Raw genomic sequence first — 21,097 nt, forward strand, 5'->3', positions numbered from 1 at the left:
TTGCAAATTGGGACCGGGTCCTTGTGAGTAATTTCTCAAATTCAGGGTCCCTGATTGCCATTTTATATATTGGGGGTCTTTATTTGCAATTTTCCCTATTTTCTTTTATGTTTGATTCATTTATTGCATCTTTTATTCATTCTCCTTATTAATAAGGACATATTTGAGGAAAAAAATTGCAAAAAAAGACCTTAAAATTGCAAAAACGTAGATAAGGACCCTTGATAACTTCACTATAGCTTTTGACAATAATAATATGTTATCAAGTTGTCAAAACCCAAAGTAAAGTTGTCAAGGGTCTCTCTCTGCGTTTTTACAATTCTAAGGTTTTTTTTTTGCAACTTCCCAAAAAAAAATATGCCTTACATATTTATTATTTTACACTGATTTTAACTAATTTTTTGATAAACGTAAATAGATAAAGCTTATCTTATATTTTGAACCGGAAATATAATATATTTTTTCCCAAAAAAACAAATATAAAGAGGTAAAAAGTTAAAGACATCAATGCTATTTGACGACCTTTACATAAAAGTATGCACCGGAAAAAAAGCGAGAATGAATGAAAGAGTTCATACTAGATTGCCATGCACGGTAACTTCTGTTACTTTAATATTTCTATGCATCTAAACATAAAAACCTAATTGTAACATAAAGTGAATCAAATAAAAGCCGGCTCGTCGACTTCAGGAACAAACAAGAAGAAATTTGAAAGCAGAACAATACAAACTTCAAAGGGATCCATTTTATGCTGGGCTCTGAAGAGCATAATCCAATTGGATTTTAAGCACACAAGAGCTTGTTAGAATGACTTATAAATAATTTTTTAATCATAATTTATAAAATAAAGGCAGATACAAACAAACCTTTAGAAGTTGCAAGTGAGCTCAATTCTGAACCCAAAACAACCCTTACCCAATACAACTTGAACTAATGTTGGATTGCCTTCGCTTGCTTTCACATTAACTAGTCAACCCATGTTCAACAATATATGCTGATTTCATCATCTTTTTGGCAGGTAGCATTTCATGTAGTTTTGATGATAGTAAATAAAGCATAATCATATACAAATACCTAAAACCAAAACTGGGAAGAAAGGCAACAAAACAGTAACAATAGGAAAGCAACCACTTCTTAAATCATAAATGGGATCAGAGACTTTCGTTTGCCAACTAATTCCAGCACTAAACTTTGAAACTATAGGATCAACAAGATAAACAAACAAGAACCGAATTCAGAACTCATCAACATAAACTATACACCTCAAAATTTCAAAACAAGAGTCGAAAATTGAGATTCACAATCAAACAAACCAAAAGTAAAAAATTGATTAGCTAATACATAACCAAACTCCCAATATGATAACAGCCGTACCAAACAAAGCTCGAGGGACGTGGGTTTCTTCGCCAAGGAGCATACCAAACACGGCGGTGGCGGCAAACGTCGTCGCATTGGTGACGGGGACGGCCAGCGAAATCGGGGCGTCACTGAGAATAGCAAAGAAAGTGGCAGAGGCGCAGAGATTGATCAAGAAGGGGATGGTGTACTGCCAGATCGCGAGAAGCTTGAGCCAATTTCTGAGAGAAAATAGAAATCTCTTGGGAAGAGTGGTACAGTGGTGGAGTGGTTTCGACGAGGACGAAGATTTGAGAGCTTGATCCCAAATAAGAGCGCCGCGGCGCATGACAGCATTCGTGGCGCCCCATACGAGGCCCACTGCGATCATCTTCTCTATATCCCCCACCATCCCTCTCTCTCTCTAGCTCGTCTTCAGGAACTCATCAGGGTTCTCGGTCTCGCCGGTAGCGATGGTCGGAGCGATAGTCGGGGCTTCTGCCTCTGTGTTGCGTATGGGCTCAAAGATGCGGCAAGTTGTGGCCCCCCTTTGAACATCTTATTGTAGAAGCCCACTTTTTTTAGCGCATTATATTATAAAATAAAAATACCACTATACAAAGCCTGATAAAAGCAAAAAAAAAAAAGCACACTCTAAACTAAGGCACCAACCCAGTCAACTCTTCAAATCAGGCTCCATGATCAACAAAGATCAATAATTAGCAGCGAAACCGAAGAGGTTAGCCCCTCACAATGTGACGAATAAAATTTAAATTCTTAATGAGAAAAATGTTCATATTTAATGCTTGATAGTACCGACTACAAAGTGGAATTTATATTTAGAACCAAAAAAATATTAAATCTAAACACATCTTTTAACAAGAATCCAAACTTGGAATATACTTTTTTTTAAAGTAGAAGTATTTTCTTATTAAAAATAATTATATTCAAGATATTGCGGGTTATTAAACATGAACATTTTTCTCAGAATCATTTAAATCTTATTACTTTGGGTAATAATTATAAGATATTATTTGTAATATAATTTATAAAAGAGATTTTATAACTGCGATTAGAGGCAGTAGCCGGTGACTAACTGCGACACCCCCTTCTCTATTTGAAGGTATGGATTGCGCAGTTGGGGCCTGGTCCTAATAATTTCCGGGCCTGACAGTGGAGCCATTTTTGAGAGGAAGGTTGGATGATATTTACAACAACTAGAATGGCAGAAGTAGCCTCGCTTCCTAGTTCATTTATCTATTATGCCCTTCGTTACCGTCCTCCGTTCCCGTGTGGCTTCGGTTTCTCCTCTGTGCATCGAAGTTCGAAGAACGAACGAGACAAGCAATTAGTTACTCAGAGTCACCGAAAGCCTTCTTCTTTCTATTATCAGATTCAGATCGGAGAATTGTTGAATTCTAGCTTCTCTTTCATGCGCGGATAGTTTCCAAAATACCTTTTCTAAGTATTTAACATGGAGCGGATCATCGGCGGCAAGTACAAGCTCGGCCGCAAGATCGGGAGCGGATCCTTCGGTGAAATTTACCTCGGTAGCGTTCTCTTTTTTCTTTTGGTTTGGGAAATGCTCGTTCTGGCTTGCTTTATACTGATTTATCTTTGTTTATTTTGCTTACTCTGTTTCAGCTACTCATGTCGATACTTTTGAGATAGTCGCGGTTAAAATTGTAAGTCTCAACTTGTTCCTCTATGCATGTCAATCGATTAAATATGAGAGGCTTCCTACCCTTTTGAGGTGGAGCAGGTTTGCATGATGGATTAGGCGTGCATGCACTATTTAGCTTGTATCCTTTAGCTTACTGGTATGAGCACATATATATTTATAGAGAGAGAGATTGGTGTCAAGTAGAATTATTACATTATCATTTTTTGTTTGTTTTAATACTTAACTATTGTGTTTTGGAATGTCGCAGGAGAACACTAAAACTAAGCATCCACAACTGCTCTATGAGGCAAAACTGTATCATGTTCTTCAAGGAGGAAGTATGAGTTTTGCAATGTTAATTGCTTAATCTCTTTCTGACTTTCTATGTGTTCGTTTCCATAAGTGAGTGACTGGATTCTGAATGATTGGCTTGTGGCCCCTCATATGTGCGATGCAGATGGAATTCCTAGCATAAGGTGGTCTGGTATAGACCGGGAGGACAATGTGCTAGTTCTTGATTTGCTGGGACCCAGTCTTGAAGATCTCTTTGTGTATTGTGGAAGAAAGTTTTCGTTGAAGACTGTATTAATGTTGGCTGATCAGATGGTAAGTTGGCATGACGTTTTGACAGCTGCAAATTGGGGCCTAAGCATAATCTCCAAAGCGGATGAATATGTGTATTGGTGAATTATCAGTGCACTTATGTGCCGGCATACAATGTCACTCACATATTTATATTATCTCTTCTTTGCTAGCTTCCCATCTGTTCAGCTGAAAACACTGGAAGCAAGCATCCTTCATCTTTGTCTAATATTTGTCCTGCAAATAATAAATTCTGTCATAAGCTTGTTTGTGATGCTTATGCAATGGGATATTAACATTTCTTATATGCAGATCGCTAGAATAGAATATGTTCATTCTAAGGGTTTTCTACATAGAGATATAAAACCTGATAACTTTCTCATGGGACTTGGGCGGAAGGCCAATCAGGTAAAACTATTTTGTTGTTTCTGTCTTTCTCTGATCACGCGTTACTTGGCCTGTCATCCTATCCATTATTTGTTGTTCTAAATATGGTGCTAAATGGGTGGTTGTTTTGTATCTGTCAGGTTTACGTAATTGACTTTGGGCTTGCAAAACGATATCGGGATCCCACAACCAAAAGTCATATTCCTTACCGGTATTTAAACGTTCAATTCTGAGTTTTCGTTTTTATTTGTTATTGTCTTTTAGGCGCTGATGTTTGGTTGAGAGAATTATATGTATATCAATTTGAATTGTTTTATTATTTGAATCTATTACATCAATCAGTTTATGAAAAACTTCTAAACTTTTCCTGGAAAATCTTTCCTTTCACTATCTCTCCTTTCCTCTCCCTGGGATGGTACAGAGTAACCTTTGTACCAAATTATCAATCGCATTTCTGACCCTAATTGCACCATACAGGGAGAACAAAAACTTAACAGGTACTGCACGTTATGCAAGTTGTAATACTCACCTTGGCATTGGTAAGCGTGAAGTCACTTATCCTCTTCACTGCAATCGCAATTAAATTGCAAAATAGTTGTATCTTTTTAATTGGTGATATTAAATGCAGAGCAAGGCCGCCGGGATGACTTGGAGTCACTAGGATATGTGCTTCTGTACTTCCTTAGAGGAAGGTAAGTCATTCTTCTCTAGCTGCTTTAGATATGCCAGTTTTTCTTCTCCAAAATCCACTGTTTATTAAGAACAGAGTGATAGGATGGTGTTGTTAACTTCTAAATGGCAATGAATTTGTGTTCAGTCTTCCTTGGCAAGGTCTAAAGGCTGCAACAAAGAAGCAAAAGTATGATAAAATATGCGAAAAGAAAGTATCAACTCCTATTGAGGTGAGTTTTCGATAATTTGGTTTTGTTGGGATCCTTGGGAAGGTTTTCTAATCCTGATAGATGTTTGGTTATAATTTTAAAGGTCCTAAGCAAATCTCATCCTGTAGAGTTTGCTTCATACTTTCATTATTGCCACTCTTTGACATTTGACCAGCGACCTGATTATGGGTTTTTGAAGCGTCTTTTCCGGGACCTATTTGCTCGACAAGGTGATTATGCTTTTCATCCTTTAAATAATGCGTAATCAAATGGATTTCAGAATTGCGTTGACAGGCCGTTGAAATGCTCTTTGTGAGCTCAATTATTAATATGCGAGTTCCAGCAAGAATGTTTACTGTGAAATAGAATGATAGAGGAATGAATAGGTTTTGCCCAAATTATGGGAAAATGAATATAACAATAATATGGATTCTTCAGAAGATAAACAGCTTATACAATACTCTATGTTTTTTCTGTCGTTTCTGCTGAGAGCATTAGAATTTTTCATAACTCTTCAACTTTATACCTACACATATACAGCTTACTTTGACACACGATATAACTAACTGTGTTCTACACTTGAAGATTTCTTGCATGTGAGAAGGTCCTTTGGTTTTATTGACATGTGCAATTTCCAATTTTTACCTCTGTCTTCATCTCTGCAATTAAGCGGAACTTGCATTGACAGGTTTTGAATTTGATTATGTGTTTGATTGGACCATTTTAAAGTACCAACAGACACAGAAGGTTAAAGTTCAGCCTCACACATCTGTAAGTAATTTTCTCTTCAGGTTATTCTTTGAGTTTCTTAGGGTTGATTTTCACACCAATAAATATCACCACGCTTCTGACAATGCTCAATTCTGGCATATCACAGCCAGCTCCTGGAGCACGCAGAAGTCAGGCAATGCCAACGGTTGTTGACAATTCCCATGGTTAGATGTTATTTATCTCTTTGTGCATTTTAAATTAATTATGTGATTTTCAGTTGCTAACCTATCAAGAAATGAATTTATGTGAAGCGCCAAATAAATAGGGGAAATTGATAGTTTTGTTAATTATCATTTAATCAGTTGTTTTTCAAGGAAAAAAAATGCCTGAGCAATGCATGTTTCTTTTGAGAACAACAACAACAACACGATAAAGCTTTGACATGTTTGTTTCTTTTTTATGTGTATTGTTGTTAGACTTTAATTTGATTTCAATTTTCACTTAGTGAATCAAGGAAGATGGGTGAAGTAGCAGCCCACTTTTTTGTTCGGTTTTAAAGCTGCAATCAAATGTCTTGAATTTTTTTTTTTTTAAAACTTTTTTGCTCTTACCAAATATCAGGTGTTTATGCTTATTCAGGGGATGTATCGGAGCACATTAGATCTGGCAATGCTACTGGTTCTGGTGTTAAGATGCAGTTTAAATCAACAGCAGGAAAAAATGTGGGTGTTGGTAATCCTGTTGAAAAGAATGTAAGTCACCATATTTGAGTAGAATTTTTATTTTTTGCTTTTTTGTTGTGATTTGTGACTTGTGACTTGTGCAAATCTGAAGTCGCACTTTTATGGTTTCTTATTATTATGTTTCTAAATTATTGGAGGAAAAAAAAAAAAAACTAGTCTTTAGTACATATTCCCCTTTTTTCGTAGATTTTTGAAGAAGCAAATATGCCTTCTACTTCATATTCACATGCTGGTACCTCAAAAAGGAAATTCCTGAAGCCCGCCTTGACCACTGAAGCTGCAAACCCTGTTCGTGGCCAAGGCAGTAAGATTGGTCCTTCAAGTAGCTGGATTTCATCTCTGCAACGCATATCTTCTGCCAAATGAATGATCTATATGGTAGACTTCTTGTTTAAACCCCCCCCCCCCAAAAAAAAAAAAGAATATCTCTCTCTCTGTTGTGTATGATCTTTATGTTACCCTTATCCTTGACTGATAATATTATGCTGTATTTCCAGCTTTGAATCAGGTCATGAAGACTCAGCATATATTTGAAGCTGCAAATGTGTGGATTCGGCGTATATTCCTCAAATGGCTGGTAAAAAAAATATTTTGGTGATCAATTGATGGAGACTGTAACTGTGCGGCAAAGATGATAAATTGCATCAATTCTCCTTTAAGACCACACGCTACTTTCGGACTGCAAATAATTGGTCATTATAAGAAATATAGACTGCTCTGGCTTGGCTTCTGTGCTGTACATATATTTGAAACGTGGACCACCATGATCCTGTTGCTGTGTATTCATCTCTTTATGTAACATTAATGTATGAGAGTTGCTCCCTCTCCTTACTTTAACAGTTATTTTTCTTGTTTCATGTGACAAGTTGTGACCCAGTCGTTAAAGATTGATCAACAATATTATGTATCGCAGGTGTATTTGACCATTTTCTTTTTAGTTTATTTTATCAATATTTTTTTTTTCAGCCTCTGTCTTTGATGCTTATTCATTTTTTACCTCGTTATTTTAGTTTCCTCGTTTAAATAAGAAGCAATATACTTTTAGTTCAATTGCCCATTTATTTAGTTATGAAGCATCCATACATTTAGTTTTAGAACTGGGAAACTAAACTGAATCTCATGCATGTTACTGATTGTCTCTCCTTTTTACTGCTATTCTTATCACATCGTTTGCTTCTCATTTTGGTCGGTTGCAATTTCTTGTCAGTGACCAGGTTCTCAAGAATATAAACAATACCAATTCTGAGGCAAAAGTTTTGGTTGAAAGATCTCTGAAATAATGGTTTTCTGAGAAATATCAAAGGTTTGGTGCTTTTATTTTGCAATCACAAAAATACTTAACTTCTTTCTGGTCTTTAATTTTAGTGCTCAATTATCAAGAGCCTTGTCTCGCTATTTTGATAATCATCTTGGTTATTGTCTTGATATTGTTATTTAAAGAAATATTCCAGCATGCTGTGTCAAATTTTGTAATATGATATCATTAGTTGCTAGAAAGATTAGACATTTGCTCATTTAGATTAATGTTAACTTTATTAACTTAGCGTGCTGTAACTTTTTTGTTTAATACAACCAAGATGATCCAGAAGAACTTATTTACTTGTAGGTGCACATACTCTGACACTTGGCCTGTTTAATTTGTATCTTCACTCTCGAGACCAATGAATAGAGGCTGGGTTTATTTCAGCCAAGTTCAAGGTTTGATGAAACGCCAAATATCTGATATTCCTGTGCTTAAACAAATTACGAGTAGGCTGCTCAGTTATTAATTATACTTTGGCAGGACTCTTTTACAGACAATATTATCTGCTGGATCATTTATGACAGAAAATTGCCATTTATATGCATGCTGCTATCAGCAGGACCCTGCTTCTACCTTTAGTAAATACCTTGAGGAAATAAATGATTCCATCGTTTCTACTTCACATCATCTTTAAGGCATGTTCTGGCTGATTTTCAATAGTTCGATGTGGATTCAATAGGTTTGAAAGTGGCCATGATTACACCGGGAACAACCTAGCTTACCTTGTGATGGTGCTTTAATATAAAAATGTATGCTGGATTATATGTTAAAACCATATGGATTTGGACGGCAGCTTTCTGCTGAAGTTTTATGGACAAAAGGGGAGATTTATTTATTTTTTTCATTTTTGGTGTTTTGGGGCCAGAGCGGTGACGTCAGATGCCTCAGAAATTCTGCAAACCTCTGTTCTAATATTGGATATTTCTGTGACACCTTTAATTGAGGGATCAAAATAGTTATCGTCTGTTTGTCACTTCCGATATCAAGGTTCTACAAATCCGTGTCCCTTTTGTGCATTTTGAAGCCGTCAACTGGAAGTTTTGAACCCTTGGAATCTGAGAATGGATTTTCTGTGCCAGATTGGATTGTCGTTTAACTGCTTTATGAGGTCTGGGGCTTTGTAATGAGCATAACAGCTGTTTTTGGCATGAACGCTGGTTGCCACAGGTCTTCTGAAAACTTGATCTGTGATTTCTATTAATAGATTATTAGATGTGTTCTCATTCTGTTTAAGGGGCGTTTGGATTTGCTTTTCAAAATTTTATGGTGCGCTCCAGGTAAGTATGTGAGGAATTTTGTTTCAAATTACATAAAAGTTTTTTTTTTTTTTAGTGCTTCTAAAGGGTTCCCAAACTCCCCCTCAGTGCTGATCTGGGCAACTCTCAGGGGGCAAGCAATGAGCAAGATTCAGTTTTTATGGTGATCATTACTCTTAGATTAGCTGGTGCTTGGGGATCCGTTGGTAAGTAAGATTACCCACAACTTTATGTTGCTCATGCCCTTTCGTTGTCATAATTGTTCTATGCGGGCCAGATTTGTCTCCTGATCTTTCTGGTTCTATTCTTTTAAGATGCATACGAAGTAAAGTAAACTCGGAAGACAACCCAGCCTATCCCATACTAGCTTATCATGTTGAAGAAGTGGTTGATGACTTGATGGAAAGGCGTACGGCTTATTCGGAGGGTTTTTTGGCTATTCAAGTCCAAGTCAGTACAATTTCAGACGCAGCATATTTCCTTGCTCGTAAAAAAAATTTTTGGGTCAAATACCTGCTTGTAAAATAAATTGTAAGCCAAATTTGAAAGCAACTACCATACGGGTGTCAATGACCTAAGTTGCATAAAGATTTACCAAGAGCTTGTGGTTTAATCTTCCCTATAATTCCAAAGAGAGGGGGGGAAAAAAATACTAATAGACGGTTGTTTCAGTTTAAAGTCACTGTTGATAATTAAAATCTTAAGTGGTGGGTTCAATTAGTTTCTCTTTATGCTAGGTTCTGCTTGCTAGTCATAAAAGAAGGGCGATTTTATTTTTTTGTACAATAATCGAGGTATGTATGTATTATTTTGCTAGAATATTTACACTTCTTATTTTTTAATTCTAATTCTAATTATTTTCTATTCAACGAGATAAAAGGCATATTCTATTTATAAAATTACCATTATACTGTCTATGATTATTTGACGGTCGGTGTTGCCATATCAAATTTGATGGTCAGATTCGAATGGGAGAGTTTTCCTAATGTAATTTTTTTATTTTCCATCCATGATTAGTATCGACTTCATCCCGTTGCCCCGAGAAAACACAAACACACGTACTCAAACAAATAAAAAAAAGAAAAAAGAAAACAATATGTTTTCACTCAAAGGGCATTTGTTGGAGTTACTTTTAGTCAACTCTTATAATTAACCCAATGTCCCTATATAGCTTGTATTTCAATTCTCATGATGTTCATAGAAACTTTCAGCAACTTTTGCTTCGGCATTAATGAGTGATTTTCTGTTCAACAAATTGATGGGAAAATGATTTCTTGGACAACCCAGAAGAAAGGAGGAAATGGTTGGGACTGTTTTTTCTTTTCTTTTTTTTTTTTTGGGGGGGCATAAAACTGCTGTATCTTTTACTTCCTTTTCTAACAGCTTTTTGAAAATCTAGAAAGGTATTCCAGTTTTAAGAATTGGATGATTGCTAGAGATTAATATCGCTTTTTAAAAAGATATGAGTATCTTTTCCATCCTAAATTAAGGGCATGTTTGGATTTTGGTTTTTAAAGGTTCAAATTGATGTTTAGCAAACTTGGTTCATTTGCTAACCATGTTTGTGTCCATTTTGAAACCCCAAAATGACATTTTCCAAATTTAGCTGAAATAACACATTTTAAAGTTTTGTGACATCATCTTACAAACCCCAATTTTTCCAACAAGTGCAAAGCTGGATTTGAATCCATAGTTTACAAATGGATCTTCAAACACAACCTTATAGTACTAAAATGTCTAATTTTTCTCATATCAAATTTCTGTAACTTTCTCTTCAGGTGATCCTGATTCTACCTCTGTAAAGAAGCAATTTCTTTCTCATACATGAGTAATGAAAAGTTGTAGAGGATTTATTTTCCTTCAAACCTCGAGTGTCACCTCCCTTATCAATTTATAAACTAAGTGTAAACCAGGGAAAAAATATTAAATGCAGATAGATAGAGAAGGCAAGAAAGAGAATTTCTCAAATTCAGAAATTACACAGTCGCATTTCAACAGGTAAGAACTGAACATTCTTACCACCACACACACACACACAGATATAAGCCCTTGTTAATTAAAACCGGCTCATCCTCCTTAAGTGCTTCAGAACTCTCACAACTTCAGTCAACACTGCCCCTGGTTCTGTACTGTCAACTCCAACCATTTCAGCCAAAACCTCCATTTTCTTTTTGGCCTTCGCATCATTCTGCAACAACTCAACCAAACTCACCTCTTCCTCATCATCTTCATCTTCATCTGCATCACCAACTTGGCTGCAAGAATCTGTGTCTGACTTAGCACAGCAACTTTCACTAGCTGCAACATCATAGTAAGAATAATCCCCAGAAAAAGCTTCATCTTCTTCTTCACATGCCATAGAAGAATCTGCTTTCTGAGTAGTTTCTTTTTGGAGCTTGTTGAACTTCCCTATTGTAGAGAACATAGGATAGAGATTGCTGAAATGGGCAGGTGGGGTTTTATGAAAGAGGTTAGAAGGAGATAAGCAGTGATGATTTTCTGCAATAAAAGGAAGCTTTGAGTTTTCTGTGTTACCATCCATTTGTTTGGAGTTTGAGGAAGATTAATGTAGAAGACAGAAGGAAGGTGGTGGCGATATATAAAAGCCAAAATAAAAAAGTAAATAAAAAAAAAAATCAGTGTCCTCTGGTTCAGTAAGTGCCATAATGACGACCGTTACTAAGTCATCAGTACAAAATGAAGAAAATGCAAAAAGTGAAAGTAATGTGGTAATTATTAACATCACATAATTCCTTTGGATCCTCGTCTCTGAAATTTGAGAGAGAATTAGGCCATGTTTGGCTCTGTTCTCTATTTCTGTGTCATTAGAATAATTTTGTGGGGTAATTTTTTTAGATAAAACTTTGGAAACAGAAAATTTACAAAAAATCTTTTTGAATCATTATTTTGAAAAACATTTCTATAATGGTAAAGTGAAGGGTAAAAAATAATTTGTTTCACTGCATTAATGAAATTACAATGTTGTAAGTTAGTTTTGTAGAAGAAAAAGTAACAAAATATAAAAAAACATATTCTGATTTTTTTTTTTGGTTTTTCATAAGATAAATTATTCAGAAAACAGGGAAAAAAAACAGGTCGCTAGTTATTCCTTTCTTTTGTGCCAAAAAAAAAACTTTGGGAAATATGGGTATGGCTATATGGCCCCATCCTACCACACTGCTCTTTTCCAGTATGGTCTCTGTGGTTTTACCAGAATCTTGCTGTTTTTCCATGATGTGTAGCCATAGTAGAAATGATTAGCACCAAAAATTTTAGGTTTATTTGCATGTTTTTTAAAAGAAAAAAAAATCCAATTAGTTAAGTTCATACACTTTTAAGAGAGATACATGGACTTATTAGAAATATTGTTTGTCAAAAAAAAATATTAACTAAAAATATGGGTCAGAATATATTTTTTCCTCCATTTTTTGACCAATAAAGTGTAACTTTTGGTAGCTTTGATAATAATGGAATCAGATTCCATTCCATTGTACGAAATTCAAGGTGTGCAATTTCTATTTTCTCTCAACATCAAAACTCAATAACAATTATTTGATTTTAAGTATTTTTTTATTTTTATCCAAAAAAATTACTTTTTCTTATTTTATTCTCTTTTATATCTTGCGAATCAAACATCTTTAATAATCACTAAAATAATAAGAAAAAGTAAAAAAAAATCATGAAACATTTACTTTAAATTAAGAGAATTATAAGAAAGAAAACGAGTAAAAGAGAAGTGGATCTTATAGATTTTCTCACCGCTTACCTTATTACCTATGATAACTTTCACATGCACTTTATTTTCAAAAATTCAAATGGAAAGATGAACCAAAATTAAGTAGAATGGTCATGATACTCTCACATGCATCTTCACGGGAAGATGCAAATGAAACATTTTGATAGACAAACATAAAGAGAGAAGTACACAGATGGCCTATCCAAGGCATGCAAACCATTTAAAGCCAAGGCTCTAAGAGGGCCTAGCCAAAGCTAATTCTTCAATTTTTTTCCCCAAGACCTCAGGGAAAGGCAAAACTCACAAACACTCATTACAAACTACATAGGGCCTTTTAAATGTAGAGGGGGCCATAAAGGGGGGACCAGACAAGCAGGCAGATTCTCACCTACCATTAACAGAGAGGCTAAAAGGAAAAGGAAAGAAAGTTTGGTTAAAGCAAAACTATGAATGGAAATCAAATCTGTCTCTTCCGGCCAGCCCTGAAATTCATCTGCCATTGCTAATCATGATCATGCCAGGCCATCACAGTAAAACAAGGCTTAGATTGAATATTAATTGCTTCTGCTTATCATTCACCCCGAACAAACCTCCTTCACTTAATAATGATCACATATATATATATCAAGTCAACTCCTTACTGGGCAGTATGTAATCATTTGTTTGTGCCTGTCAATGGGATATGTATTACATCCTCTGTTCTCAAAAGTCAAAAAAACAACAACTATAATTCAGAGAATATCATGCTGTAGTTGTACTGAGATCTGGTCAGATCAGAATTTGTGAAGAACACAGTCATTGATCTACCTCCCCAACCTCTTTATTATTGTGTTTTTTTGGCTAGCATTAAAGACCCAGTCATGCATCATTAGGGTTTACCAGCAACTATTTCATTCTCTCCCCAGGATTTCAATATCATGTAATGAAGTGACTTCAATTTATCCACGTGTTGTTTTCTGATTGAGATTTCAGATAATCCTGATAATTAGCAAAATGCAAATACACCATTAACATCCCCTGAATTACATACAACTTTGTGTGTGCGCGCGTGTTGGGGTTTGGGGGGGAGTGAATTTCTATCTCATTATTACTTCACTTAAATCCTGTTAATAAAAGTTAGTCTAATTAGTAAGGAATTAACTCATAATACATAAGATTGTGGGTTCAAATCTTGTTACCGATGTAAGAGTCTTGCTGATAAGGCGATTTGTAAATATCTTTTTAAACGTTCTTTGAGTTTAGAGACATGCACTGATCATTGTGATGCCTAAAGATCCAACTCACCTAAACTTCAATGTGTAAAAAAAGAAAAAAATTACTTCACTTAAATCCTTATTTCAGAATACTGAAGTTCCTTATAACAACGCTCAAGGTAGGAAAGGCCAAGAAATTGTGAGAATACTATTATGAAATATCCAATGTGAAATTTAGACAATTTGTACTATTATAAAATCGTTAAAAGTACATAAAATGAAGAAATAAAGAGATTTGTGCTTCAAACTAACTTGCTTTATTTTATAAAGGTAAAGAAATTGGCTACTCTGGTCATTGCTATAATCATTAATAAACTATCTACAAAACTCGGATTTGAATATGGTACATTGTATCGTGCAAGCCTGCAAGCAGCTTAAATCAAGATTATCTTTGATTTGCCAGTGACTTGACGTCAGTCTCTCAAGATTGCAAAGACCAAGATCAGAAACTCTACTCCAACTCTTTAACAAAATCAACATTATCTACAAAAACCTGCACAATAGAAAATAAGTACAAGAAGTTAAATAAAATACTTGATTATCTGAAATAAGTATAGTTCAAAAATATACTAGAGATCTCTACCGTGCATAAGAAAGTACCAAATGAGAAATAAACAGAAGATGGAAATGAACGAAGTCAATGAACAATTTAAGTAGCGTGGGAGCTGGTGGCTGTTGCAGGGCTTAGGCAGGTGTACTTATTTGGCAGTTATTCAACATATCCATGTGAAAATAATTGACTTTCACCAGGTTGAGAGAATGAAGCCCAATAACACTCCCTTAGAGACAGTTGCCAAATTTTGAGATTTCTAATTCATAAGCATTGCCGTTTGGATTTTGAAGAAAAATAGGAAAAATCAAGATGGAAGGCAAGAAAAACTTAGGAGCAGAAACTTTGGTTCTGTTGCTTCACACATCTATATAGGCACAAAAAATTACAGCTTAAAGAAGTAGCATTATAAGACTTAACATCTATCAAAATAAAGAAATACAGCCTAACATGTCAGCTGTACTCAGATATAATCCTAAACAAGAAAAGCATGTATTGACATTGCTTTTTGGGAGGGAAAGTTCAGCTGAACACTAGGAACCTTTGGTTAATCAGTATTTAGCATCAACCAAAGGTGTAAAGATTATTTAGCATATAGTAAGATGCAATTCTTTTGCTTCTTTTTTTGGGACAATATATTATTCCTCCTTGATGCAATTGTTTGCTACCATTCCAAATTTCTAAGTGCTTGAAACCCTATTTTCTACGTAGGTTTGGTAAAAAAATGGGCCAGTTGATCTTCAGCACTGCAATGAAAGATCTGTATCTCGTCTTCTTTCATTGCCTTCCTTATAAAATGATACTACCTCCAGTCCTTAATATAAGAACTAATTGACTAATTTGAAGAAATCAATTAAGTTAAAAAAAATTACTTAATTATAATATATGTTACATAATCTTTTATGTGTATTATTAAATTATATATATTAAATTATATGTATCAGTTTATAAGCCCAACAAATTAGTTTGGAAACGATAAATATAATACTTTAAAGTAATTTATTTAACTTCCTTAATCTTCCCATATCAGTCATCTGGGTCTTATATTAAGGACTTAATGTAGTACTTTATCTTGATATGCTTTGTCTTGTCATGGAACACTGGGTTCCTCATCATGGCCATGGTTGATTCATTGTCAAATAGGATCTTGGTAGCCCTGTGTTGATGCATCCTAAGATCATTCAAGATACTTCAGAGCCATAATATAAGATTTCCGATTCTGACTCCAGAGTCCTTCCCTCTCTTCCTTAGTTTCTTCAGAACTCTCCTACTCCTAGCATTGAGTTGGTTCTGGATTTCTGTCTTCTTCAGTTGTTTCTTGAGCAGGAATACTAGCACTCATTATCTCCCAATCCCAAAATCCATTGTCATCAAATGGAATACTTCCACTTACACACATTCACTGTGAAATGAGATTCAGAATTCTATAACCTTTGGAAACATTGCTATGTCTCACAAAATGTAACTAGGTTTAATTGGTAAGAAAATTTTTCACTATATTTTGCACAGCGCCTATTATTGATGTGAAGGCCAGAAAACACAAAACACAAATCCCGATTTTTCTCCAAATCTGATTACAAACATGCCTAGTAGTCCTGATATGCATTGAGAATACCAACTACTTCATTTGATAAGATTTAATGAAAATATAAAAAGGGGAGTTTGATGTCCTAATGATTTCACCCATTTCAATATCACTACTGCGGGTACCATGGTTTCATAATATTGCGGGGGAAAAAGAAATCATAAAATCTAAAAAGCTATACCGTCTTCCAACCATCAGGATCTAAGCATGCTGTTATTTTTGTGTTGATGCCAGGTAATGGTCCAGGTTCCCGAGTAATCTTTCCTCCAACAAGTTTGATAGCTTCGGCAGTCCTGTAAACATCATCTGTACCTATTGCAATCTGCAAAGGGAGAATAAAAGAACATGACTAAATACAAAAAACAATCTTCAAATGAATGGCAAGAAACGGTCAGTAAAGAACTGATAGGTAACATGTTTGAAGAAATCTGATAACAAAGCCCTATATATTTCTGTTAATACTTCATAAAAAAAATAAAATCTAATATCTTAATAGAGTATACGTATAATAGCAAGTAATTATACATTAAAAAAAAAAACTTTAGCAGATTTAAAAAGTGTTAAAGAACTAAAGGTAGTTCTACCAACCTGAGCATAACCATTTCCTTTATCATACTCAGTGACTCCATAATTGTAAGTCAATTCCAAGACAGCACTCGTATCTTCAGGACCATAACCTAGCATTGCAATGGTATACTACCAAAGGCAAAAGAAATAATTAAATAAATAAAATAAAACATTGAAGGATGAAAAACAATTTAAAGGAAACCAAGTGAATGAAAGTATTAAATAAGGAGATGGAAAAAAAAATTGGTTCCACCAAAGAAAGCAAGATGCAATGTAAGCATTGTAGTTCAATTCAGGGCTTGAAAGCAAAGCACATCATACAGACATTTCAAACCAAATATAAAGCAGAACAAAATCAAGGCCAACTTGTTAGAAGTTAGAACAGAAGACCTGCGCAAGATTATGAATAAGGATTTGAAAAAGGCCAATAAGATATGTTCTCATAATTAACTTTTGGTCTTTTTTTTTTCGGTGAAACTTTTGGGAAATCACAAAATCCTCAAACCAAGGAAAGTCCGTTAGTTGTTCAGCAGCTGGTATTTCCTAGTCGCTGGTGAATTCAAGGGACTTTTCTTTTATTGCCACAGCCACAAGGGGCACCAGCAATGTGCAAGATCTTGACGGCTCATAAAGGAGCCAAATTTCCCCAGTTAACACCTGCTGAGCCTAACAATTTTATCACATATAAATTGAAATTCAAATAAAATTAAAAAAAAAAGAATAAAAAATCCTTCCATTCTATCTTGAGTCATATTTTGATTCAGTATACCACAGTAAACAATAGGCTAGAAGGTAAAGTAACATTTTATGACAATGGTGTACAAAACAAGTTATTGAAGAATAACAAACATGCCTAAAATGAATAGTAAATACAACTAACGAATATTACTTTTAAAAGTTTGAACTCATGCAAGGCATCATCTCAAAGGACTGATACGATTATTTGTATCTGAACAATGACCTATCTCTTGTCCTCAAGCTTAATTTTTTTTTTTTTTATACAGATGAAACAGTATCTTATAGTTTGGGCATTAAAGCCCCATGATCTGATATAGACTCTAATAATCTTACCTCTTGGCCATTAGGCATGCCACCTACAGATCATGCCATTAATTAACATAATAGAAAGGAAAGATACCTTTTGCTCAGGATTATCTCGTGTCCGAAGAAGTTCCATACCAAAAGCCTAAATGATAAGCAACCATGGAAATGACTAAATCCAGTGTAAAGAAAATCATAAGGTGTTAAATCAGACATAAAATAGCGTTCACCTCACCTTCTCATAAAATTCTATGGAACGATTAAGATCACCTACGCGAAGCATTAGTTGGCACAAAGGCTCAGGAGAGGAAGCTCTTTGCAAAAGCTCAAATTTATATCCATCTGGATCTTCGATGAAAGCAATTATTGTGCTGCCTCCCTTAACAGGACCTGGCTCTCTAGTTATTTTGCCACCCTTAGCTCTAATGAGGTCTACAGTCTTTTCAACCTAATAGAGGATAGTGAGAATTAAAAAGACAAGAAGTCCATCCTAGACATTTCTTTAGCATCAAGAGAAAGGATTCTGAATAATAATAATAACAACTGTGCCACAAATCCCCAACACATCCCTAAGAGGAGTGGAGGACAAACCAGATAGGCGCAGCTACGGACTAGTGCATACATGAGGGGTATAAAAAACAATCAGAACTGAACGCATTATGAGAAATCAAAGATGCTCATAAAAGATAGAGAGGACAAGTTACGCAAACTTACATCATCAACAGCAATGCCAAAATGGCCAAATCCATTCCCAATATCATATGCATCAACTCCATAATCTGAAACATAATTAGATAACAATAATAAAGAGGAAAACTTCATATCTATCAAATATCAGGTGGTTCAGGATTTGTAGTTTCACAGATCTTAAAATATTCTCAGACACCTACTGTATGTCAGTTCAATAACAAACTGTGCATCTTCAGGTCCATATCCAAGAAAGGCGTTCGTATACCTCTCCTCTGGTATATCACGTTTTCTCAGCAGCTTCATTCCCAGGCACTCTGTATAAAATCTGAAATTGCCAGGTAGTTTTTTCCTTCAATAATAACGTTACGGTGTTGATTCAAGAGAATACTGCATTAGTAATGAGTAGTATGTATGTATGTGTCATGATATACTTGATGGTCCTCTCCAAGTCCCCAACACGATATACAACATGAAGCATTCTTCGCTTGTCCTGTTTGACCCACTCTAGAACGTCTTCTGTTGTAGCAGCTCTGCTTGCTTGGGACACACTCCTTGAGGCCATTACTCTCGCACATTTAGCATCTAGTCTCAGTGGCTTGGATGCTTTCAAGTTAGATATATTGTTCTGCGAAACAACTGAATGGCAACCCAAAATAATTACAATTCGTGAAATTATACAGTAATTTTCAATCAAATTCAGTATCGCAACTGCAATGAAAGAATATAACGAATGTTGCAGGCAGCACTATAGACAATTTAAAGCAGACAAAATAGCACTAGAGATGAATTTGAATATAGCAATTGGAAAATCCAACTCCCAAATAATGAAAGTTCTATTCTGTCATATCAACAACTGTATGTGAAAAGAAAGAAATGAAAGTCGATTTCTATCAGAATTCGCCTAATAGATCCATGACTGAAGCATAGAGACTCATTCATAGGCTTATTATTAACTATGGACAAACCAAGAAGCATCCAATTGCCATGTGACTCAAGATTCCATGAAAGCCAAGAAATTTAGCCTGAAATGAGTGGATTTTCAAAAGGGGGCACCGAAAGAACAGAACTTACCGCAAATCTGATGAGGAAAGGAGAGGCGCCGAGTAGGGTTTTGACCAGATAGATTGAAGGCGGACAGAGAGGCATGAATCGAAGACGCCATGGGAATCACTCTCACCAGAGCGTTGAGCGTAGAGTGAGGTCAATACTTGATAAGCTTGCTTTATTTGACTTTTAAATGTTCCTTATCATATTCCTCTCAGTGAGACTACGACAACGAAGCTGATGTGATCAACTGTAGCTTGAGTCCCATGTTAAACGCATTGATCGCTGTCTTGCTGACATCTCTCTCGCGCCGCTGGCTGTGCACAAACGAATAATATGTGATCACTTGTGAATGAATATGTTTTGTTTTGGGACCGTGCTATCAACAGTAAAAGCAATTATCAAAATACCTGAAGCCACAGTGCCTTCATTCTCGCTTTATCTATCTCCATTTTCCTTTAGATAATTTATAAATAATTTTTAACTGTGATATACAAAATATAAAGTAAATATATGAGAAAAATTTTGTCTCAACTTACATAAAATATATTTATAAGTGATTTTAAACGTGATGACAAACAAAACTTACGAGGCAGTACACTTTACTCTTCTTTTGTATTTTTTTTTTGGGTTGAAAGAAAAAGATAATAATATTAGTAATGAAAATATTTTACATTATAGCGGTAGAAAAAAGATAGAGAAAATTATTTACAATATTATAAAAATGTACATTTAGTTTTTTAACTTTAAAAAGTATAGTTTTAGTCTTTCAATCATAAAATTATTAATAAAAATGATGACATTAAAATTTTAAATATTAATACAATATTATCAAATATTAAAATATTAAATTTAATTTTTACATAACAAAAGCGATGACATTAAAACCTTAAATGTTAATAAAATATTATCAAATATTAACATTATAATACTTTGTTGATAAAGAGGAGAAAGCCTTAAACATAAGAGATAAGTCCTACCAAATGATACTTTGTTGATCCAAAGCTACGAAACTCAAAGGTTAATATGCCTCTTGCTAGTACCGATGATGAACTTAGGGGGACTCCCAAAGTTCAGATTTTCTCTCCTGCGGGCTAACCAGTATAGGCGGCACGAAGGCACAAGGATATAAAGCAGCCAAGACAGTTGTTCTTCTTTCGTCAATCAAAATTAGTCTAGTTGATAAGAAATTAACTCATTACTTTTATCGTCGTGAAAAAATTATGTTCAATCTTGATTTGTTTCTGACTTTCTTTGGAGAAATTGAAGTAGAAAATGTCATTGGATGCTCAATTTAGTTCCCTTTAATGCGCTAATGATCTTTTTTTTTTTTTTGGGACACGGCAGTCGCTTAGATATTAGAAGCATTGCACTATGATCTTTTTATCCAATTATATATATATATATTTTATTTTCTATTTAAAAAAGCACTCCTTTTACCTTAAATACAAAACCCACTACAAAATAAATCTTATATTTATGACCGAAAGAGTAATTAAAAGCTGATAAATCTATAAGGGTGGAATTAAAAAAAAAAACCCGTGTGATGATGCTTCGATTCGCTGCTGCTCTGCCAGCTTCCTCGTTACTGCTTCAACTGTGATTTCTGTGACTAAAATCAAGGTAATATTTGCATATTTTATTTTATTTTTCATCCTCTTTTTTCTATCTTTTCCTTTTACTTTATTAATGAATTATTATGAGTCTCTAATTCTCATTAGAGTCGTTTTACTTTTAGGGAAAATGACATAAAAAAGAGTTGAAAATTAC

At 34.8% G+C, this 21,097-nt stretch overlaps 3 protein-coding genes across 12 annotated transcripts; 1 reads left to right on the forward strand and 2 right to left on the reverse strand.

Annotated features, from left to right (window-relative positions):
• Positions 1 to 1,110: 1,110 nt before the first annotated feature.
• Positions 1,111 to 1,873, reverse strand: LOC114737314 (transmembrane protein 234 homolog). The gene has a single exon (XM_028925229.1). The coding sequence runs from the start codon at positions 1,745 to 1,747 to the stop codon at positions 1,331 to 1,333; it is 417 nt and encodes a 138-aa protein (XP_028781062.1). The 5' UTR covers positions 1,748 to 1,873; the 3' UTR covers positions 1,111 to 1,330.
• Positions 1,874 to 2,575: 702 nt separating this feature from the next.
• On the forward strand, positions 2,576 to 9,350 carry LOC114737313 (casein kinase 1-like protein 3). 9 transcript variants are annotated; one of them, XR_003739414.1, is made up of 21 exons: positions 2,583 to 2,885; positions 2,980 to 3,020; positions 3,267 to 3,336; positions 3,456 to 3,604; positions 3,893 to 3,988; positions 4,108 to 4,178; positions 4,445 to 4,506; positions 4,596 to 4,659; positions 4,785 to 4,869; positions 4,952 to 5,078; positions 5,537 to 5,619; positions 5,726 to 5,783; positions 6,181 to 6,311; positions 6,489 to 6,680; positions 6,800 to 7,108; positions 7,510 to 7,605; positions 7,909 to 8,000; positions 8,086 to 8,592; positions 8,685 to 8,772; positions 8,938 to 9,067; positions 9,176 to 9,350. XR_003739414.1 is itself a non-coding variant. In XM_028925228.1 (15 exons), exons 1-14 carry the CDS (start codon positions 2,810 to 2,812, stop codon positions 6,666 to 6,668), a joined length of 1,293 nt encoding a protein of 430 aa, XP_028781061.1. In that variant the 5' UTR covers positions 2,583 to 2,809; the 3' UTR covers positions 6,669 to 6,680; positions 6,800 to 7,264. The 9 variants fall into 9 exon arrangements, 1 of the variants encoding a protein (XP_028781061.1); XR_003739419.1 differs by having other exon boundaries at positions 2,576 to 2,885; positions 6,181 to 6,281; positions 8,086 to 8,772; XR_003739412.1 differs by having other exon boundaries at positions 8,086 to 8,772.
• A 4,622-nt stretch (positions 9,351 to 13,972) lies between these two features.
• On the reverse strand, positions 13,973 to 19,600 carry LOC114737315 (probable lactoylglutathione lyase, chloroplastic). 2 transcript variants are annotated; one of them, XM_028925231.1, is made up of 9 exons: positions 19,355 to 19,600; positions 18,715 to 18,919; positions 18,484 to 18,608; positions 18,308 to 18,372; positions 17,829 to 18,032; positions 17,691 to 17,738; positions 16,574 to 16,681; positions 16,167 to 16,307; positions 13,973 to 14,343 (listed from the first exon to the last, which is right to left on the reverse strand). In XM_028925231.1, exons 1-9 carry the CDS (start codon positions 19,443 to 19,445, stop codon positions 14,302 to 14,304), a joined length of 1,029 nt encoding a protein of 342 aa, XP_028781064.1. In that variant the 5' UTR covers positions 19,446 to 19,600; the 3' UTR covers positions 13,973 to 14,301. The 2 variants fall into 2 exon arrangements, with proteins under 2 accessions (XP_028781064.1, XP_028781063.1); XM_028925230.1 differs by having other exon boundaries at positions 17,829 to 18,041; positions 19,355 to 19,597.
• Between the last annotated feature and the right edge of the window lie 1,497 nt (positions 19,601 to 21,097).

This window comes from Neltuma alba, unplaced genomic scaffold (genome assembly GCF_004799145.2).
Source record: "Neltuma alba isolate B1F8T4 unplaced genomic scaffold, ASM479914v2 tig00013429_pilon, whole genome shotgun sequence".
NCBI lineage: Eukaryota > Viridiplantae > Streptophyta > Magnoliopsida > Fabales > Fabaceae > Neltuma > Neltuma alba.